The 18165-nt window shown below is 39.9% G+C and overlaps 1 protein-coding gene across 5 annotated transcripts in view; it reads right to left on the reverse strand.

The window, feature by feature from the left end:
- GRIA3 (glutamate ionotropic receptor AMPA type subunit 3) overlaps nt 1–18165 on the reverse strand; it is a 274320-nt gene that overhangs the window by 87294 nt on the left and 168861 nt on the right. For all 5 annotated transcript variants that reach the window (XM_074277576.1, XM_074277577.1, XM_074277575.1 and 2 more), the window contains exons 6-9: nt 16188–16349; nt 8381–8548; nt 2363–2467; nt 1245–1352 (exon numbers count right to left, since the gene is read on the reverse strand). In XM_074277576.1, the coding sequence (XP_074133677.1) occupies nt 1245–1352; nt 2363–2467; nt 8381–8548; nt 16188–16349 (543 nt within the window). The remainder of the gene's footprint in view (nt 1–1244; nt 1353–2362; nt 2468–8380; nt 8549–16187; nt 16350–18165) is intronic.

Raw genomic sequence — 18165 nt, forward strand, 5'->3', positions numbered from 1 at the left:
CCTGGGAAAAGGCAAGAAAGAAACTGTTCTCCCCATTCAACAGAGGGGAAAACTATGGGGGGAGGCATGGTTAAGGGACTTTCCCAAGAGCCCAAACCTAGCAAATAGCAGAGCTGGGCTTAGAATCCAGGTTTGTTTTCTTTACACCCAGGACCTTTTCCCTAAGAACATGCTGCTTCTCAAAAACAAAAGATTTAATAGAACTTTAAGGTGTGATCACAATAGGTAGATGGGACCTCCTAGTCATTATTTTGACATTTTAAACAAACCAAGAGGCAGCACGGTGTAATGAGCAGAGAGTGAGCTTACGAGCCAGGGAGCCCTGAGTTCAAGGACCCGATCTGTTTCACCCCTGGAAGTCACCTTCCTGTCTCAAGACAGCTCTGGGAGTTGTTGGAGGGTTGCTGATCAGCACTGGCAGAAAGAAGTCAATGAAATGAAGCCCCGATCCACATGAAAGCTCATCATCTCAGTGGCCATAAAAGCAATGAGCAGGATATTAGAGAGAGGGATTAGAACTGGGTTTTCATTGATATTAGGGAACTCCCAGATGAGGAAATTTCTTCTACCAGTGCAGCTTCTCTCCAATTGATAGTCTTCAAGATTCTCTTGGTGTACCAAAACATGAAGAGATTTAGCCAGGGTCACAGAACCAGTTTTTGTAAAATATATTAGCAAATAAATACAACAGGACCAGCTGAGAAGATGGGCAACATGACTGAGAGGATAAAGTCAGGAAGATCCAAGTTCTAGTCTCTAAAAACCTTTAGTTGTGTGACTATGGGCAAATCCTTTCATCTCTATGAGCCTCAGTTTCTGTAGCTGGAAAATGGGCATAGTCTTACCAAAGTACCTACCCTCACAGACTTGTTGGTAAGCCTCAAATGATATATTGCTAATAAGTGCTTTGCAGATGCTTAAAGTACCACAGAAATGTTAACAATTATCATCCTCATTATTTATTGGGTAAAAAGCCAACCTCCACTGGTAGCTATATAATGTCAAGAGATTTGTAGATAGACCCCCAGAAGCTGGAGGATCAATGGGAAAATGGACAAGAGGAGGATGAGTAGCAATAGAGGGAATCTTCCCATTGGGGAGCTCTCTTCTCCATTGGAGAAAGGAGGGATCACAGTGATTTGGAGTGGGGCGTTCTCTTTGACCTAGAGCCACTCTACTAAAAGTTTTCAAACAATCACTGGGTTTTGCTAGAAAGAAAACCACCCCCTCTCTCAAGAACTTACCAGAATGGTTGTCACCACTATAGTCCTATTCTCGGAAGATGAACTGTCATTGCTGACTTGCTGATCCAGGAAAGGGACAAATCTTTCATATTCATTCCAATAGCCAGCCTGCAAAGATCAGACGTGTTACTTGCTTACTTCTTTTATCACTCTGTAAGTGATGGATAGAATTCCATGGCTGCCGTAAAGCCATATAAAGAAAAAAAAGTTGATTGAATTTTACTCACAGGATAGATTTGGTCTCTGCCCTCCCTGCCCCCCACCTCACATACACACATGAAGGTGTGGTATCTCCTCATTCTGGGGATTTTCACACCTCCTATATCTTGTGAAATAATTTATCTTGCTGAAGTGTGAAGAACTCTTTTCTTTTTTTCCTTTTCTTTCTGTAACTCTCCCATCCAGGAACTGCAAGGAGGTCTGCTATAGGAAGTCTAAGGAAGCAGTGGGCTTCCTATAGAAATGACACAAGGTATGGTACTTAGTGCTTAATAACCCTGCTGATGTGTGTGCAAGAGGATGTTTAATGTCTACCCCCTGCTCAGTTAAGAAATATGAGAAATATGAGTGGAGGCAAATCACCTGTCAAATGAGGTGTTTACTGGAGGTAGTTTTGTGGGCCCTACCCAGCTTGGTATTCTCTGTTCTTTTGGCTCTGGCGTTTGATGTTCAATGTTCTATATTCTCCTGGCTCCGATATCCCGTATTCCGTGTTCAAATGACCCAACCAGCTTGGACATTCTATGTCCAAGAATTCACCTCAATGGAGAGGTACTTTCCTGGGTTCTGAAATTCTCATAGCCCCCAATTCCCAATGGGGATTTGACAAGGATGAAAAGATCCAGAGGCATATTTTGCAATATTGACAGAACATCTAATTTTCAATTGTCTCCTAACAGCTCATGCACTCTTAAACCTATTACTTTGCTGTGCTTGGATAGGGATGATCTTAAGGGGAAAATAATTCCTTCTCCAAATATGTGGAAATGCCACTTGGATAATAGAAATGGCCCAATGAATAGTCTTGCTCCCCATGGTGTTCTATTATGTTTGTCTTTGTGCATCAGAATTAACATGTGGCCCATTTTCTTCAGTGACTTTATAGTTTGTTTACTTACTTTTCGAGAGCCAGTGACTTTCATTTCATACACATCAATTGTATAATTTGTACGGCGTCCATAAGTATCGAATTGGATATTTCCAGTCATTCCTTGTACTTGGACCTGAGTGAGGGAGGGGGAGAGAAAAAAAAGAGAAATGGAAGGGGAAGAAGAGGTGAGAAGGGAAGAGAGAAAAGAAAGGGAGAGAGACAGAGACAGAAAGAATATTTAAACAGTGCAGCAATATTATCTTTTTATATAGTGGTATGAATAGGATACTAGAAGTTTGATTAATTCTGGTTTATTTGGAGAAATTCCATTTTAAATAATTTGTTGTTCAGTCATTTTTCAGTGACTCTTAGTAACCCCATTTGTGGTTTTCTTGGCAGAGATACTGAGGCAGGTTTGCCATTTTTTTCTCCAGCTCATTTTATATACAAGGAAACTGAGGCAAACAGGTTTAAATGATTTGCCCTGGGTAGTAAATATCTGAGGCCAGATTTGAAATCAGGAAGAGAAGTCTTTGTGATTGTAAGTCCAGCACTGTATCCACTGTGCAACCTGTTTGAATAATTACACATGGTCTACACTGCTAGAATCTAGCATCTGCTTCTTGGGATTTTCTAGGTCTTTTCACTGAAAAGTGTGACATACTTTTCTGTGATCTCATAGGCAGTCAGAGTAGGTGGCCACCTACATAATATAATTAGACAATGGCCTTCCCTAGCCCCATGCTTGAAATTCACACTATGAATCTCTGCATAAGATCCTTCTGAGAATTGTAATTTAAACTAGGCAAAGCCCCAATATGAATGAGAAAACGATAAAAGGCAAACGTCCTGATTTTCAGAAAGAAGAAAAGGTAGATGAGTCTGCAAGCTATAGGCCAGTGAACAATGTATTACTAAAGGGATGCTTAGTCCATATCTAGAAAAAGGAAACAATAAGCCGATACATCTGGAAAACATGGCTGCATCAAGATCAGGGAATACTGGACTAATGACAAGATTTCCTCTTTTTTGATTAGGTTACTAAATTTGCAGAATCAAGAGATGCATTAAATATAGCTTAACTTGGGTTTAGTTAAACATTTGACTACTTCTCTTTTACTATTCTTGTGGAAAAGATAGAGAGATGTGGGCTGTATATTGGGTGGATTCAGAGTCGGGAGGAAGATGGTGTCAAATGGCCATCATTAATAAACCAATGTTATTTTTTAGGGTTGTGGGTCTTGTCCTGTCCAATATTCTTTATAAATGATTAGGACGATAGCATAAATTGAATGTTTATGAGATTTGCAGATTACTAGGAGTAATTTAGAGGACTGAATCACGATTCCCCTGCCTCTCGAAAGATCTGAAGATCTTAGAAAGATAAGCTAGACATAAAGTCCTACATGTGACCTAAAAAAATCCAATCGCTCAAAGTCTGGGAAGACATAGCTAGACAACAATTAAGGTGAGCAAAGTCCAGAGGTCTTAGTGGACTGCAAGCTCAATATGAGATAACAGTATAAAAAGGCAGACCAAAACATTAATGTGAAGTTAGAGTCCAATAGGAAAGGTAGAAAGTCCCAAATGAGAAGGGTGACAGTCCTCTGCTCTGGTCAAACTATATCTTAGAGAAGAAATAGAAAAGCAAGGATTTCTCTAGAAGCAGATGACCAGGACTGCTAGATGAGTAGAGATTGTCACTTGAGATCCAGGTAAAGGACTGGGGATGTTTCACTTAGAAAAGAGAAAATGTGTGTGTGTGTGTGTGTGTGTGTGTGTGTGTGTGTGTGTGTGTGTGTGTGTGAATGTTATCAACTGCTTTAAGGCATTTGAAACAGTAACAGAGAAGAAGAAATTCAGTTATTCTTCTTGACCCCAGAGGATAGAATTAGGAGCAGTAGGTATACATTTCTGAGACAAATTTGGGCTTGATGAGAGGGAAAACACGCCAAAGATTGAAGCTGTCCAAAAATGGAATGGGCTGCCTCGGGGGCTAATGAGGTATTTGAGTTGGATAACAACTGGCAGAGAGGGTTCTTGTTCAGATCTGGGTTAGACTAAGGGGCCTCTGAGGTTCCTTCCCACCCTGAGATTGGGTGATTCTTTGAAACCCTATTACTTGGGAGGAATAACACATTTCCTTTGATAGGGATTAACTTTTCTGATGAATTAACTCTTTACCACTCAGTTTCTCTCTAGAGAGAACAAAGTCCCGAAGAGAAGGGACAAATGGCTTCTCTGTTGTTCCTACGGTTATTCTTAGTGTCATGAGCTAGCTAGGGGCATAGAGCAATGGAAAAATTAGTAACCTTGGTGATCTGTGTCTTGGTTTCCCAAGCCATAAAAAGAGCAGGGGGTGGGGGGAGTTAACCTGCCACTCTGTGTTCTAAGTGATTCTGATTGAGACAGGTAGACCAATTTCTTTCCACATTTCTCAAGGTGCACTGGTGTGTTTTGGATGAAAGGTGCTCCATAAAGCTAAGCCATTATCATTACCCACTCACATTACTCATTTGGTGTGTAGGAGCTGAGTACTTAGTTTCAAAGAAAAAAGAATCTGTCTCGTTTCCCCAGTATGGAAGGATGAAATATTTTTTTTATCACTTATCAAAAGTGACAAGCTGTCAGGCAAGTCAGCAGAAGTAATGGACTTCTGCTGCAGTCAAGAAGATGGATGTCACACATTAGGGAACATTTTGGTAAGGGGAAGAGGGGTTTGTTCACCAGTGGCTGAATACCTAAGGCATTGTGGGGAATGACTATTTCTGGGAACCTTGATATCCCTCATCAGAGGAGAAACAAACTCATAGAAAACAATCCTCTGCAACATCCTGGAAAAGTAGTCACATAGCCTTTGCCTGGAGACCTTATATGTGAGGTTCCTGGGCAGTCCTTCCTTCTTTGAGACAGATCTCATTGGTAGGAAGTTTTTCTTGATATCAAACCTAAATGTGCCTCAAAGGCAGCTCCCACACATTGTCCCCGTTTCTTCCCTATGTTTTCAGAGATATAAATTTTCTTCTTCTGAAGACTATTTTAGCTGCATGCCTTAAGTTCAAGACTGATGGTTATAATTGATTATTATAATTTAAAATAATTGTTTATCATTTCTATGATTTCTTCTTGGACCCAGTCATTAGGCCAGATGGCATTATTTACTATCCATTTAGACTTGTGTCTTTTGTTCATATTTGGTTTGCTATTATTTTCGTTACTTTATCTGTAAAGGAAGCTTACCTTATCTCCTTTTACATTTGTTTATGATAACTTATCATCATTTTTTTAAATCAAGATACCAGGGGATGCTGGGAAACATACATAGTTTTAAAAACTCCTACTTAGGTGCTGGTATATGTCAATCATGTCTAACTTACCCCCCCAAATTCTTTATCCAGTTCTCTATTTTCCTTCTTGTTTATCTTTCTGTTGGTTAATTCAACCCTGACACAAGCATATTCAAATCTTTTGTTATCATTGTGTTACTATCAGTCTTTTTTCTTTTTTTTTGCAATTTTCTAGCTTGTCTTTGAGGAACTCAATTACTTGTCCATTTTGTGTATATACATTTTGTTTTGTTATTTTTCAAATTCTACAGTGCCTTTAAACATAATACAGTCTTCCTGCCTGTTTCTCTTGACTTTATCAATTTTTATTGTTACCTTATCTGAAATCATGATGGCAAATGCTGCTATTTCTAGTCATCTGAAACATAATAGATTCTGTCCCCTCATTTTCATTCAATTTGTATGTTTTAAATGTAGTTTTTGTCTGAAGCAAAATTGTTTGGTTTTGTTTTCTTCTCCACTTTATTTCTTCTTTTTATTGGAAAACACAATCTATTCACATTTAGGGTTATAGTTCTTAACTGTACAGTTTCTCCATATAGTAATATTGATGTACATTATTCTTGCAAGTGATGAGTTTAAAATTGTGGTCCCTTTCTATTTTTCCATTTGGAAGAAGGAAAAGTTAGAGATATTCCTGCATCCCTATCAATGGAAATTTCTTATAATTCTGTGGACAGAACATTGGATTTAGAGTCAAAAGGACACGTGCTAGAATATTCAATCTGGTGTCTTTGCGTCCTTCTCCAAAATCTCTTCTCATTATTGTGCCTCAGCTTCTTCCTCGGTACAGTGAGGTTTTGCGACTAGAGGGCTTTGGACTAGGTCTCTTTAGCTCCATATCCTCTGCTCTGATTCACTCTGGGGGCATTTAAAAAATTTCACAGGTTGTTCTTGTTTTGCCTGACAACACAAATCCTATAACTGCTGTGAAGGTTGAATTTAATTAACTGCTCTTCAGAACCATGTGGCGCCATGTCCCTAAATCAGCACTGAGGACATTTGGTGAGGAACTGACATAATGACATGAGAACTGGCACGAGGAGAGGACAAACCATTTTTCTCTCTTGGAAAGACCCAGGGGCTGCTAACCCCTTTGGATCAAATGTCTCCAACTTGGCAAACGGGAGGCAGCAGACGTGAACTGAAGGACACAGTAGGGGGGGTCTTTGCTATTACTTCATTGCCAGCTTGGGCAGGCTCAACATTTCCTAGCATGGCTTGCCTTTGTCCACGCTCCTTTGGACAATGAAGAATCAGGACACGTCAACAATAGCAAGAAGAGAGAGTCCAAGGGTTTCTTTTTCTTTTCTTTCTTTCTTTTTTGGCTGAGGCAATTGAGGTTAAATGACTTGCCCAGGGTCACACAGCTAGGCAGTGTTAAGTGTCTGAGATCAGATTTGAACTCAGGTCCTCCTGACTTCAGGGCTGGTGCTCTAACCACTGTGTCACTTAGCTGCCCCAAGTCCAGCGTTTCTTTGTGAGGAAGATGGAAGCAGGGAGAAGCTTGTGGATAGTAGGGAAGAACTTTTTCCCAGAAGTTGGGGCCACCTGGGAAGATTTCCCCAGTCACTAATAGCCTCTGTTGGAGATCATGAGGGAGAGCAGGTACAATCTGGTATCCTCCCATTACAAAAGTCAACTTTGTACACACTTGATTTGTCGATTCTTTGGATTTCTAGCCTCCTGGTGAGGTTTGGGAATCAATCACATTCCCGTACTTCCTTCATTAGAGGAAGAGAATGAATATTAAAGGACCTTATTACCTTATTAGCTATTCTAATTTAGTAGCTATGAGGTGATTAAAAACCTTCAGGAAGCTTATTGTTCATCTTACACTGAGAACTAGAAGAGACCTTAGAAGCCATATTGTCCAGCTCCCTTTGTTACAGCTGAAGAAACTAACAACCAGGCAAGGGAAGGAACGTGCTTAAGGCCACGTAACTAGAGCCCAAACTAGAATAAGGCTCCTAACTCTAAATCTTGTGGCTTTTTTATTGAATCAGTAGCTTCCTGCATTCTAAATCTCCTATATGAAGTTGGATTTCTGCTTGGGAAGTCTCAGTCTGCTAGGAGTTCAGCCCAAATTCATCCACCTATTCTCTTACCTTTGCTTGTGCTCTTCCCTATGGCTAGAGTGTTCCTCCTCCTTCTTCATTTATGGAATAACTATTCAGTTTTCAAAACCATACTTAAAAGCCAACTCTTTCAAGGAGATTTCCTGAGTTCCCTGGTTGGTAATGATGCCTACTTGCCCAGGATTTCACATGAAACTTTGTACCTTTGTAATGAACTTATGTAATATTATGCATCACACTAGTTTGTTTTGCCGTCTTATTGCCCTTACTCGAATGTAAGCTTCATAAAGGCGGATCTACTTTGTCTCTCTCGCAGAACTAGAAACTGTGCACTGTGCCAAGTAGATACTTAATAAATGTTTATTGAATTGAACCGAATTCCAGTATATGTCTTAAATTTATAGAGCCCACACTCCTACTTCCAGATTTTCATTGGTGAACTGAACCATGTTTCTTGTTTCCATACTGCTTCCTATTCCTTCCATATCTACCTTTTACCCTCTCTCTGCTTTTGTCTCTCAACGATGGAGAAGTCTTATCGTTTTGTCCATACTCAGAAAGAAACCCATCCCACCTTTCGTTGTTCATCCTGCCCCTCTTAATCCCCATCTTGGCCATTACCATTTTTAGAGCTCTCTCAATGTCGATTCCTTGGCTCCATGGCACTGCAGGGTTGGCCAAGCAGTCTCCAGCACTGCCTCTCCTGGAGACGTCCACTCGCTGCCTGCGCAGGTAGCGGAAAGCTTCCGCTATGACCAGTATGGCATCGTGTGTCAAGGCGGATGTGTACTGAAAGAAAGTATGACATTGTGATACCCTGCCATTAGAGATGGAAAGGATAGGTTCAAGCTCCTGAGTTTACAACAGAGGGACCTAGAGTCTGAGCAAGGTCTGAAAGGAAAACAACGAGGCTGTATTAGGCCCAGGATTGAAACCCGATGCTCTCTCCCCATATTACCCCATTGTTTGCATAATCCATTCATCACCCTTTGCCTTCTTTCATCAGGGAGTCACCTTTAGCGATGACTGTAATAGAAAGGGATCCAGTCACCTTCCTGCCTTGAGATGGCTTTGCATGTGATCCATCCTTGAGTACTGTGGCACACAGACAGCAAAAGATGTGAGCTCCTCCCTAGCACGCTTTTGGACCCCATCCACTGTATGGGGAGGAGTTCAATAATTGGTTGGAAAGGTGGGTGCTCTAGACTCTTCTCTTAAGAAGGTGACAAAGGGTTCTGGGATATTTTTTCCTCTAAAACATCAAATATTTTTATTCAATATTTGTAATATTAAATATATAAATTTGTAAGTGTCCCCAAACCCTGCTACGTCTAACATCCTTTTCTGATACTTCGCCATAGTGAGGAGGCAACCCAGGCCCTCAAAGGCAATTGTCACGGATTGGCATTTGGGTCCAGCTTTGTGTCAGCTTAGCTGAGTGTGTGTGTGTGTGTGTGTGTGTGTGTGTGTAGTTCATTCTCCTAAAGCTGACCTCCCAGAGATAATTGTTTTTTTGGTCATAGCATGAAAACATTAACCATGATAGAGGGAGGCTCCGATCTATATTAAAAGAAGGAATATTCACATTGAGGAAATAACTGAGCTTTTGAAGTTACCAAGTGAACAAAAACAGTCATTTACTGTGCAGAGAGATTTAATTTCTTCTTTTCTGCCCCCTGATGCCCTCACTCCTCCCTTTCATTGAAGGGTATTCCGTCTGACTGAAGCCCTGTGGGACATCATTGATGGGTTCTGTCAATATAGTTTAAGCCTCAAAGTATTTCATGTCTAAATGAGCTTGGCAAATGCTGCTGGGCTTATGGCAAGAGCTCTGAATTTGAAGGCAGGGATCTGGGGTTGGATTGCAATTTTGCCATTTAGTAGCTTTTTGACTTGGGGCAAAGTCACTTTCCTCACTGACTCTCTGCTTCTTCATTTGGAAAGAGAAGGGGATGTTTTAGGGTCTCTTTCAGTTCTGACATTTTGTATTTTAAAATCCCTCTCAGCTCTGACATTCTTTGTTCTGAATTCCCTCCCAACCCTAATTGTCTATGTCCTTTGGTCTCCCCTTCCCCCCCATCTCTGACATTCTCTGGTCTCAGGCCCCTCCCAACTCTGACATTTTGTATTCTAAAATCCCTCCCAGCATTAATATTCTTTGTTCTGAATTCCCTTTCAGTCCTATTAGTCTATAGTTTTTGGTCCTCCTCCCCAGCTTGACATTTTATGTTCCAAAGGGCCCTCCCATCTCTAAAGATTCAATTAATTTAATAAGGAAGGCTTGTGAGGTGAAGGGAAGGTTAGCTACGGGTTAGAACAAAGCTCCTTAAACCGTGGGTCATAACCCCATATGGAGTCATGTGACTGAATGTGGGGGTTGCTAAATTATGATTTATTATTGATTAATGTTTGATTTGTAGAACTATTTTATATACTTACATACCAGGGGTTACATAAAAATTTCTTGGGCAAAAGTGGTCATGGGTAGAAAAAGAAGCTCTGGTCAGAGAGTATTCTCGAATACTGTTCTCAAGTATTCTCAAGCCGGGCTGATGTTTGCTAGAAAAAACCCAGCTCTCTTGTTTATTTAGGGGAAAAAATGGAAATGGCCCAAGTAAGACAGGCTGGAATTCATTTGGACGAAACATTAATCATTCCTGCCTGGGCCTTGTTTCTGGCAAACTAAGACCTAGAGCCAGTAATCAATCAGTCTTCACTTCTGTGGGGGGGGGGCACAAAAGGCAAAGTTGGTTTTTTATTGAAGCAAATTCCAGTTGTTATTGGGTTTTCCATCTGAGAATGTCACCTATTTTTAGTTGCAAGGAGACTGCATCCTGCTTGCTCTGCTAGGAGTGGGACTGGTGACCAAATGGCAACTTCTGATTTGGGATGGTATTTGTACACAAATCAAATTGGCAAAGCCATGGGAAAAGCAGTGGATGTCAATGGATCTAATGCCGGGCGTTTAGTATGATGTTTAGTACATAGTAGGCATTTAATAAATGTTTACTGACTCATGTGCAGTAGGCTTCTGGCTTGGTCCCTGTGTGTTTTCAAATATCTTGGGGACTATTCTCTACATATTTAAAACCCCAGATTCATCATTAGCTATGATCTTGGCCAAGTCCCTTTTCTCTAGGTCTCAGTTTCCTTTTCGGTAAAATGAGGCATGGGTCTTTAGGATAATAATAACTTATGTTTCTAGATCCCTTTGTGATTTAGAAAGCACAGTGTGCACCATCCTGGAAGATAGTATATATGATAATAATAATAATAATAATAATTATATTTTATGTAAAATATTATATTTATAAATTTATTTATATTTTAATATAATATTTATATATTAAATAATATTTATATATAATTAAATAAAAGTATATATTGCCATTATTTGGTAAATTTGGCAAGTGAAGAATCTGAGGCACAGGAAGGTCATGAACACAGCTAATGAGTAACACAGAATTACAGAATTTCAGGATTGGAAAGGAACTCAGTAGCCACCTAGTCCAAACATATTTGAAAAGGAATCATCACTTTAACATCCAACACATGGTCATAGAACATTTAAATGCCAAGAACTAAGGAGATTGGGAAAAGCCTTTTGAATGACCTTTGAAGGAAGCCAGAGGTTCTGAGAGGCAAGGGTGAGGATGGAGAGCATTCTGGGCATGGGGCACAGTCTGGGCAAAGGCATTGAGCCAAAAAGTGGAATATAGAATTAGAAGGACAGCTAGTCAGCTAGTTTGGTTGGAAATGTAGAATGAGTCAAGAAAAGTAATTTAAAATGTCCAGGAAGCTAAGTAGGAGCCAGATTGTGAAGGGATTTATGTGCCAATCTAAGGAGTGTGTATTTTTTTCCCTAGAAATAATAGGGGGCCATTAAAGATATTTGCTTTAGGAAAATTATTTTGGCAGCCGTGTGGAGAAGGAACTGGAGAGGGGAGAAGCCGGTAGCTGAGAGTCTGATTAGGAGGCTATTGAGTGATTATGGGGGCCTGTAGGAGATAGTGGCCTGAGTGGAGAGTACAGGACAAGAAATGTGGAAATAGAAGAGACAGGATTGGGCAACTGATTAGGGTTGGGACATGGTGGGGGGTCGTAAAGAGAAGGAAATGTCAAGGATGAATGAGATTACAAAACTGGGGAGCTGAGAATATGGAGAATATTCCTTCTAAAGCATGTAGGGGTATTTTTTTTTTTTGCTGAGGCAATTGGGGTTAAGTGACTTGCCCAGGGTCACACAGCTAGGAAGCGTTAAGTGTCTGAGGCCAAATTTGAACTCAGATCCTCCTGAATTCAGGGCTGGTGCTCTATTTAGGACCATTTAGCTGTCCCATAAGGATAGTTTTTAATGAGGAAGATACCAATTTCTGTTTTGGATATGTTTTATGTCTGGATATGGATATCTAGGCAAAGCAGACAGTTGTTGATGAATGGCTGGAGTTCAGGAGAGAAATTAGGGCTGGATATAGAGAGGTGGTAGTCATTTACAGCTCTGTGTGTGTGTGTGTGTGTGTGTGTGTGTGTGTGTGTATTTGTGTTGTGTATTGCCAGTTCCTTCCTTTTACTGACCTCAGTTTCCTCCTCTCTAAAACGAAAAATTTAGACTAAATGATCTCTAAAGTGCCCTCCAGTTCTAAAGGTGGAGAAACAGCCTGGTGGAATATATAAAACAGCTCAGTTTCCTCATCCATTAAATAGCGATAATAATACCTAAAACCTCACAGGGGTTTTATGAAGATCAAAGGAGATTTTGTGTGTGTGTGTGTGTGTGTGTGTGTGTGTGTGTGTATGTGTGTATACACACATACAAATGAAATGTATATATGTATATTACATATCTATCTACCTACCTCTATCTCTATCTATCCATCCATCCACATAATGCTTGACTAACTGGAAAGTTGTCCAAATATATTCTCTTAGCCTTTTGATTAGAGGAGCTTTCACTATATTTAGCCTGGATTCAAGGCTTGCCGTATTCCAATTTCTTTCCAATCTTGATCTGTGACTCCAAATTTAAGCTCCCACCTTGGGATCCTGGACTTCTAACTGGTGAACCTCATCAGGTGTTGCGTGGACACGGGCCCATGATTCTATCTGCCCTGCTATCAGAACTTCTTTCTCTCTCTCCCTTTGCCTCTGCTTTCCTTCTGCCTTTAGCCCCAAGAACAGTAATCAAATAGATGCTGCTGTTTCTGGAAAAGGACATATCACTCAATTATTTTTATAAATCTAGTCACTATTCCTGTCACTTCCACACTCCTCCCTGACCTAAATGGGCCATCTCCCCAATTAGAGTTTCAGCTCCTTGAGGGCAAGGACTGCCTTTGCTTTTGTATTTGCACCCCCCCACCCCAATCTCTAACTTTAAATTCTGCTCTCCTTCCACTGGGCTGGCTGCTGCCTTCTAAAGCTTCTATTTCCCAATGCTGAATGTTTAAGATAAAAAAGACTGAAAAAGAAACCTTGATAAAATGTGGCATAAATTAAGCATCAGAACTGTCATTTCAAGGCAATTTTTTCCTGAATAAAAAATATGGCACATCAATTTTTAAAGTGTGCTTTTTGTCTGATTGATAAATAGCGAGCAAGTTGAGTACAGAACAAATGCGTCCTGGGAGCTGGCCCTGTGCTTGGCTATTCTATTTCCCAAGATACTTGATGGAGTTTGCCTTGCTAAAGCCTGTTTACTGGCTCGAGCGGCTCCTACTGGAGGGATGTGAAAACTGCATTTAGCTACACCCTGACTGGGACCTGCTGCCACCTGGAGGAAGATAGGGAAGCTGTTGTTAAGAAAGGGAAGGGACTTGTCCAAAGCCATTCAGTGAGTGGAGGAGCCAAGACTTGAGCCCAGATCTTCCAGCTCTGTGCCAGGTAAAGGCTCAGTGGCTTCCCAGTGATTTCCTTGAACTGCACTGATGTTTTTTTTTTGTTGTTGTTGTTTATTTGTTGTTTTTTTTTTTGTTGTTGTTGTTTTTTTTTTTCTCCTGGAGCCCTTACATCTATATCCCAACTCTGGAATGTTCTCTTTCTTTTTTTATTCTTTCATTTTTTTAAATGGGATCATTGTTCTAGAGGCAGAAAGGCCCTCAGAGGCCATTTAGTTCAACCCTCTACAGTTTGGAAATGGAGAAACTGAGGCTCAGAGAAATGAAGTCAATTACTCAAAGTCACACAAAGATCAGAAAGCTAGAACTGGAAAGAACTTCAGAGGTGGACCAATCCACCCTCCTCATCTTACAAAGGCCCAAACAGACCAAGGAAGGGGAAGGGACTTGCTTGAGGTCAAATAGTAAGTGGCAGTTTGGGATCTGAACCTAAGTCCTTTGATTTCCCTTGTCTCTCCATTCCATATCCCCTACCCCTTCTCACACGCATCCAAAGTGGTAAAGCGGCGAATAGTGCTAGGGGGAGTATGCTTGTGATAAGGATGATAGGGGCATACACTATTTTAAGCAAACTTGTGTGGTAGAAGCAGGAGGGAGAGAAGGAAGAGAGGGATGAGAAAAAGTGAGTTAGAGAGAAAAAGAGAAGAAAAAGAGAGAGAGAGACAGAGAGACAGAGAGAGTGGAGAGAGGACAGAAAGACAAAGAGAGAGACAGGGAGGAGAGACAGAGGAAGACAGAGATAGAGACACAGACAGAGAGAGGATAGAGAGATAGAGAGAGATATAAACATAGGGAGAGAGAGAGACACAGAGAAACAGAGACAGAGAGACATAGAAGAGAGAGAGGACAGAGAGAGATGGAGAGAGAAACACACAGAGAGAAAATGGAGAGAAGACAGAACAGAGAGACAGTCAGAGACAGAAAGACACAGAGAGAGAGAGAGAGAGAGAGAGAGAGAGAGAGAGAGAGAGAGAGAGAGAGAGAGAGAGAGAGAGAGGAGAGGTCAGAGAGAAAGACAAAGAGAGAGACAGAGACAGAGAGATAGATATAGGACAAAGACATAATTAATGAATTTCCATATCCCTCTCTTTTAAAAAACACAAGTAGTGCTATTTTGGAATAAGCCTCAATTTCAAATATAAATGGCCTGTCTCCTCCTTCCCTCCCCCTCCCTCCCCTGCCCTCTCCTCTTTTCCTCTCCCCTCTCTTCTTTTCTTTTCCCCTCTCCTCTCCTCTCTTCTACTCTTCTTACTTCTCCTTTCCTTTCTCTTATATATTCTAGGTACCTATGGGAAATGGTTCCTGCTTACAAGTGCACTTGTCCCACAATTGCCCTTTTTCATAGTCAACTGATGCTTCTTCCTGCCTGTACTTGTAACAACGTTTGAAATTAAGCCTTTTACTGATTTGTATTCTAAATTTCAACAAAACGCTCCCCCCAATACTTGGTATATAAAAATTTGGATTTGCACAAAAGACAAATTGGGTGAGAAAGGGGTGTTAATCCTGCTCACAAAAGGTAATTAATTTGACTTTCACAAAGGGTTCTATTAACCTGTAACCTGCCTTGCTGGTCTGCAAATAGGATTTACTTTCAAAAATGGAGTTTGTTTGAACTTTTCCCGGCATATTCTGATTGTGGAAAGCTAGGTACATCTATACTGTGATGAGGGCTTGTCAACACCTTTCTTTTCTTCTCTGGATTAGGGATTGTGGGGAGGGGAAGTAAGATCTGGCTGATTTTTCCATATTTTCAGGGCTTGGAAAAGTTGCATGTAAATCGACTATTAGAATGGAATCCTCTTTTCCACCCATTAGATTCTTTAAAAGAAATCCAGATTTGGAGTCCCTTTGTAATGTGAATACTTAGTCCTGGCTTGATCTATATATAGCCAGATATTTATATATCATGCTTTTTACATGGAGATGGACCTGCCTGTCTCAAAGATGCACATTTGTGGAAGCTTTTAAAGTTGCATTTTAAATTTTCAATATTTCCATCTTTATTTCAGTAAAATGAGCAATCTAGGTAATGCTGTTATTTAAAACAGATTTTTGCAGGCAGGAAAACATTTTGGCTGCCCCCATGCATAGTGAGCCAACCTACTCTGCATCAGCCCTAAATTTATCTGGCTTCTCAGAGATTCATGGGACTTATTAGCACACAAAACGATCACATAAATAATGGAAAATCTAATTTGCTGTTTCAGTTCATCAATCTTCCCTACCTATTCGCCCCCCTTCTTGTAATGAATATTCTAAATTGTTATGAGCAGATTACAAATTAAATTCATTTAAAAAAAGGTTAGTCAACTTATTCCTAATGCTGGATGATATTATAAAGGAGAAAGGGCATACAGTTATTTGGTTTAGATTTAGAGATTCAAGTTGGGATCCCAACAGCTGTGGCTATGTTTGAGCATTAGGAGGGCATTTCGGCAGAGATATTTTGAGAACTGGCTACTTGGTCTGGGCAGTTAATGGGAAGGAATCATTATGGTAGGCTAGCTTAAGTTTATATTAGACATCCTTACCTTCAAGGGAGAATTCTTGGCTTCTGGAAACTCTCTTTCATCCAGTCTCACCCAGCGCTGTATGAACTGCTGAACCATGGGATTCTCATTGTTCACGATCTGGAATCCTGTAATGTTGGCACCCCCATGCATGACTCTTTCCAGCACAATGTCCGTGAAGCCCTGAAGACACATAGAGAAAAGGGATCAAAATGGTGGCAGGATGACACGGACTCTGGCAGGAATGGACAGCTACTTGGAAAAACCCAGCTGTAGACTTTGCCTCTGAAGCTGAAGGTGGGACCCAAGAGAGCGTGCCTCCTGCTAATGTATCTGATAATGAATGTGGGTTCAAGTTTAGATCACCAACTTTAAGAAAGATATAAATTTGATTCTAATACCAACCCTGAAAGAAAGTATCATCCCCATTATCCAAATGAGGGAACAGAGGTTCCAGGAAAGAGGGCTTGCCCAAAGTCCCACAGCTAGAAGGGGCAGATTTGGGAGTTAAGCTTAGATCTCTGGACTCCATCTGGTGTTTTTTTTTTCTGTTCTACTATGTTCTCTTTAGTCCCTAGAAAACAGTGAAAAATTAAGGACCCTAGATTATAGAAATCAATTGAATCTATCTTTGACATGCCAATTATGAGAAATGATTTCTGATTGTTTTGTTATAGGACATTGCATAGGTTTTAAGCTATCTATAAATACTAATTTCATTATTGGTATTTTGTGAAATCCTTGTCTGATGATCAGTGAGTAGCTGTTCCATAGGAGGTCAGGCTCACTGGTTCTCCTTGCAGAGGAAAATAAAAGAATTGGGGGATTTAGTTTTATTGTGTCCAAAGATAATATTGTGGGACACTTGGTCATTTCATATTACAGTGTTTATGTTAAACATTTGCAAAATAATGAAAATAATTTTAGCTTTTATGCTAAGATTTATTACAGAGGATGAAGAGGTACAGTGATTCTACAAGGGAACTTGCTAAAAACCTTCCAAATTAACTCAGCATATATTTTTAATACTTAGTGAATTCAATAGAGAGGTGAACATGGGAAAGATGGTGAAAAATACGTAGGAAAACATAGTTTAGAAGTAAGAAATAAGAGCAGCTAAATAGTTGTCAACCACACAGGTCTTTTAAGCACTTTATTTTCAAAGAATCAGGAGATACTGTATATGACAAATAACAAATAACGTTACAGAAATTAAATCTGATTATATTTTAACTGACAGAAAATTATTGATTACTAATGTGGGAGTTATTTCTGAATCAGCTATCTATATATAGTCAGACTGCTGATTTATTAGAGCAAAAATGAAAATCAATACCAAAGTAGAAGGGAGATTAAAAAAGACAATATAATATGCAATGGAGGCAACTCCATCATGACTGTTTAAACAAGATGTTGATGGCGAAAATAGGAAATGGAAAAAAGGACAGATACTGACACAGGCTATTTAAAGATGTTTAAGAAATCTTTAAATTTAAACAGTTGCCATAAATACTACCCCAGTCATTGAACATTTGATATTTTATTACACTTAATAGCATTTTTTCCAATTACATATAAAGATAGTTTCCAACTTTCATTTTTATAGGATTATGTATTCCAAATTTTTCTCTCTCTTTCCCCTCCCTTTCCCCTGCCTGAGATAGTAAGCAATCTGTATAGGCTATACGTGTAAAATCATGTTAAATATAGTTTCATATTCATCCTGCAATGAAAGTAGAATCAGAACAAAAGGGAAAAATCATGAGAAAGAAAAAACAAAAAAATAAGAAAGTGAAGGTATTACACTTTCATCTGCATTCAGACTCCACAGTTCTTTTTCTGGATGTGGATGGTATTGTCCCTCACAAGTCTTTTGGAAGCATCTTGGATCATTGCATTGTTGAGAAGAGCTAATGTTGTTACTGTGTTTTCCTGGTTCTGCTCACTTCACTCAATATCAGTTCGTGTAAATCTTTCCAGTTTGCCCTTGATCTTAACA

This window comes from Sminthopsis crassicaudata, chromosome X (genome assembly GCF_048593235.1).
Source record: "Sminthopsis crassicaudata isolate SCR6 chromosome X, ASM4859323v1, whole genome shotgun sequence".
Lineage (NCBI taxonomy): Eukaryota > Metazoa > Chordata > Mammalia > Dasyuromorphia > Dasyuridae > Sminthopsis > Sminthopsis crassicaudata.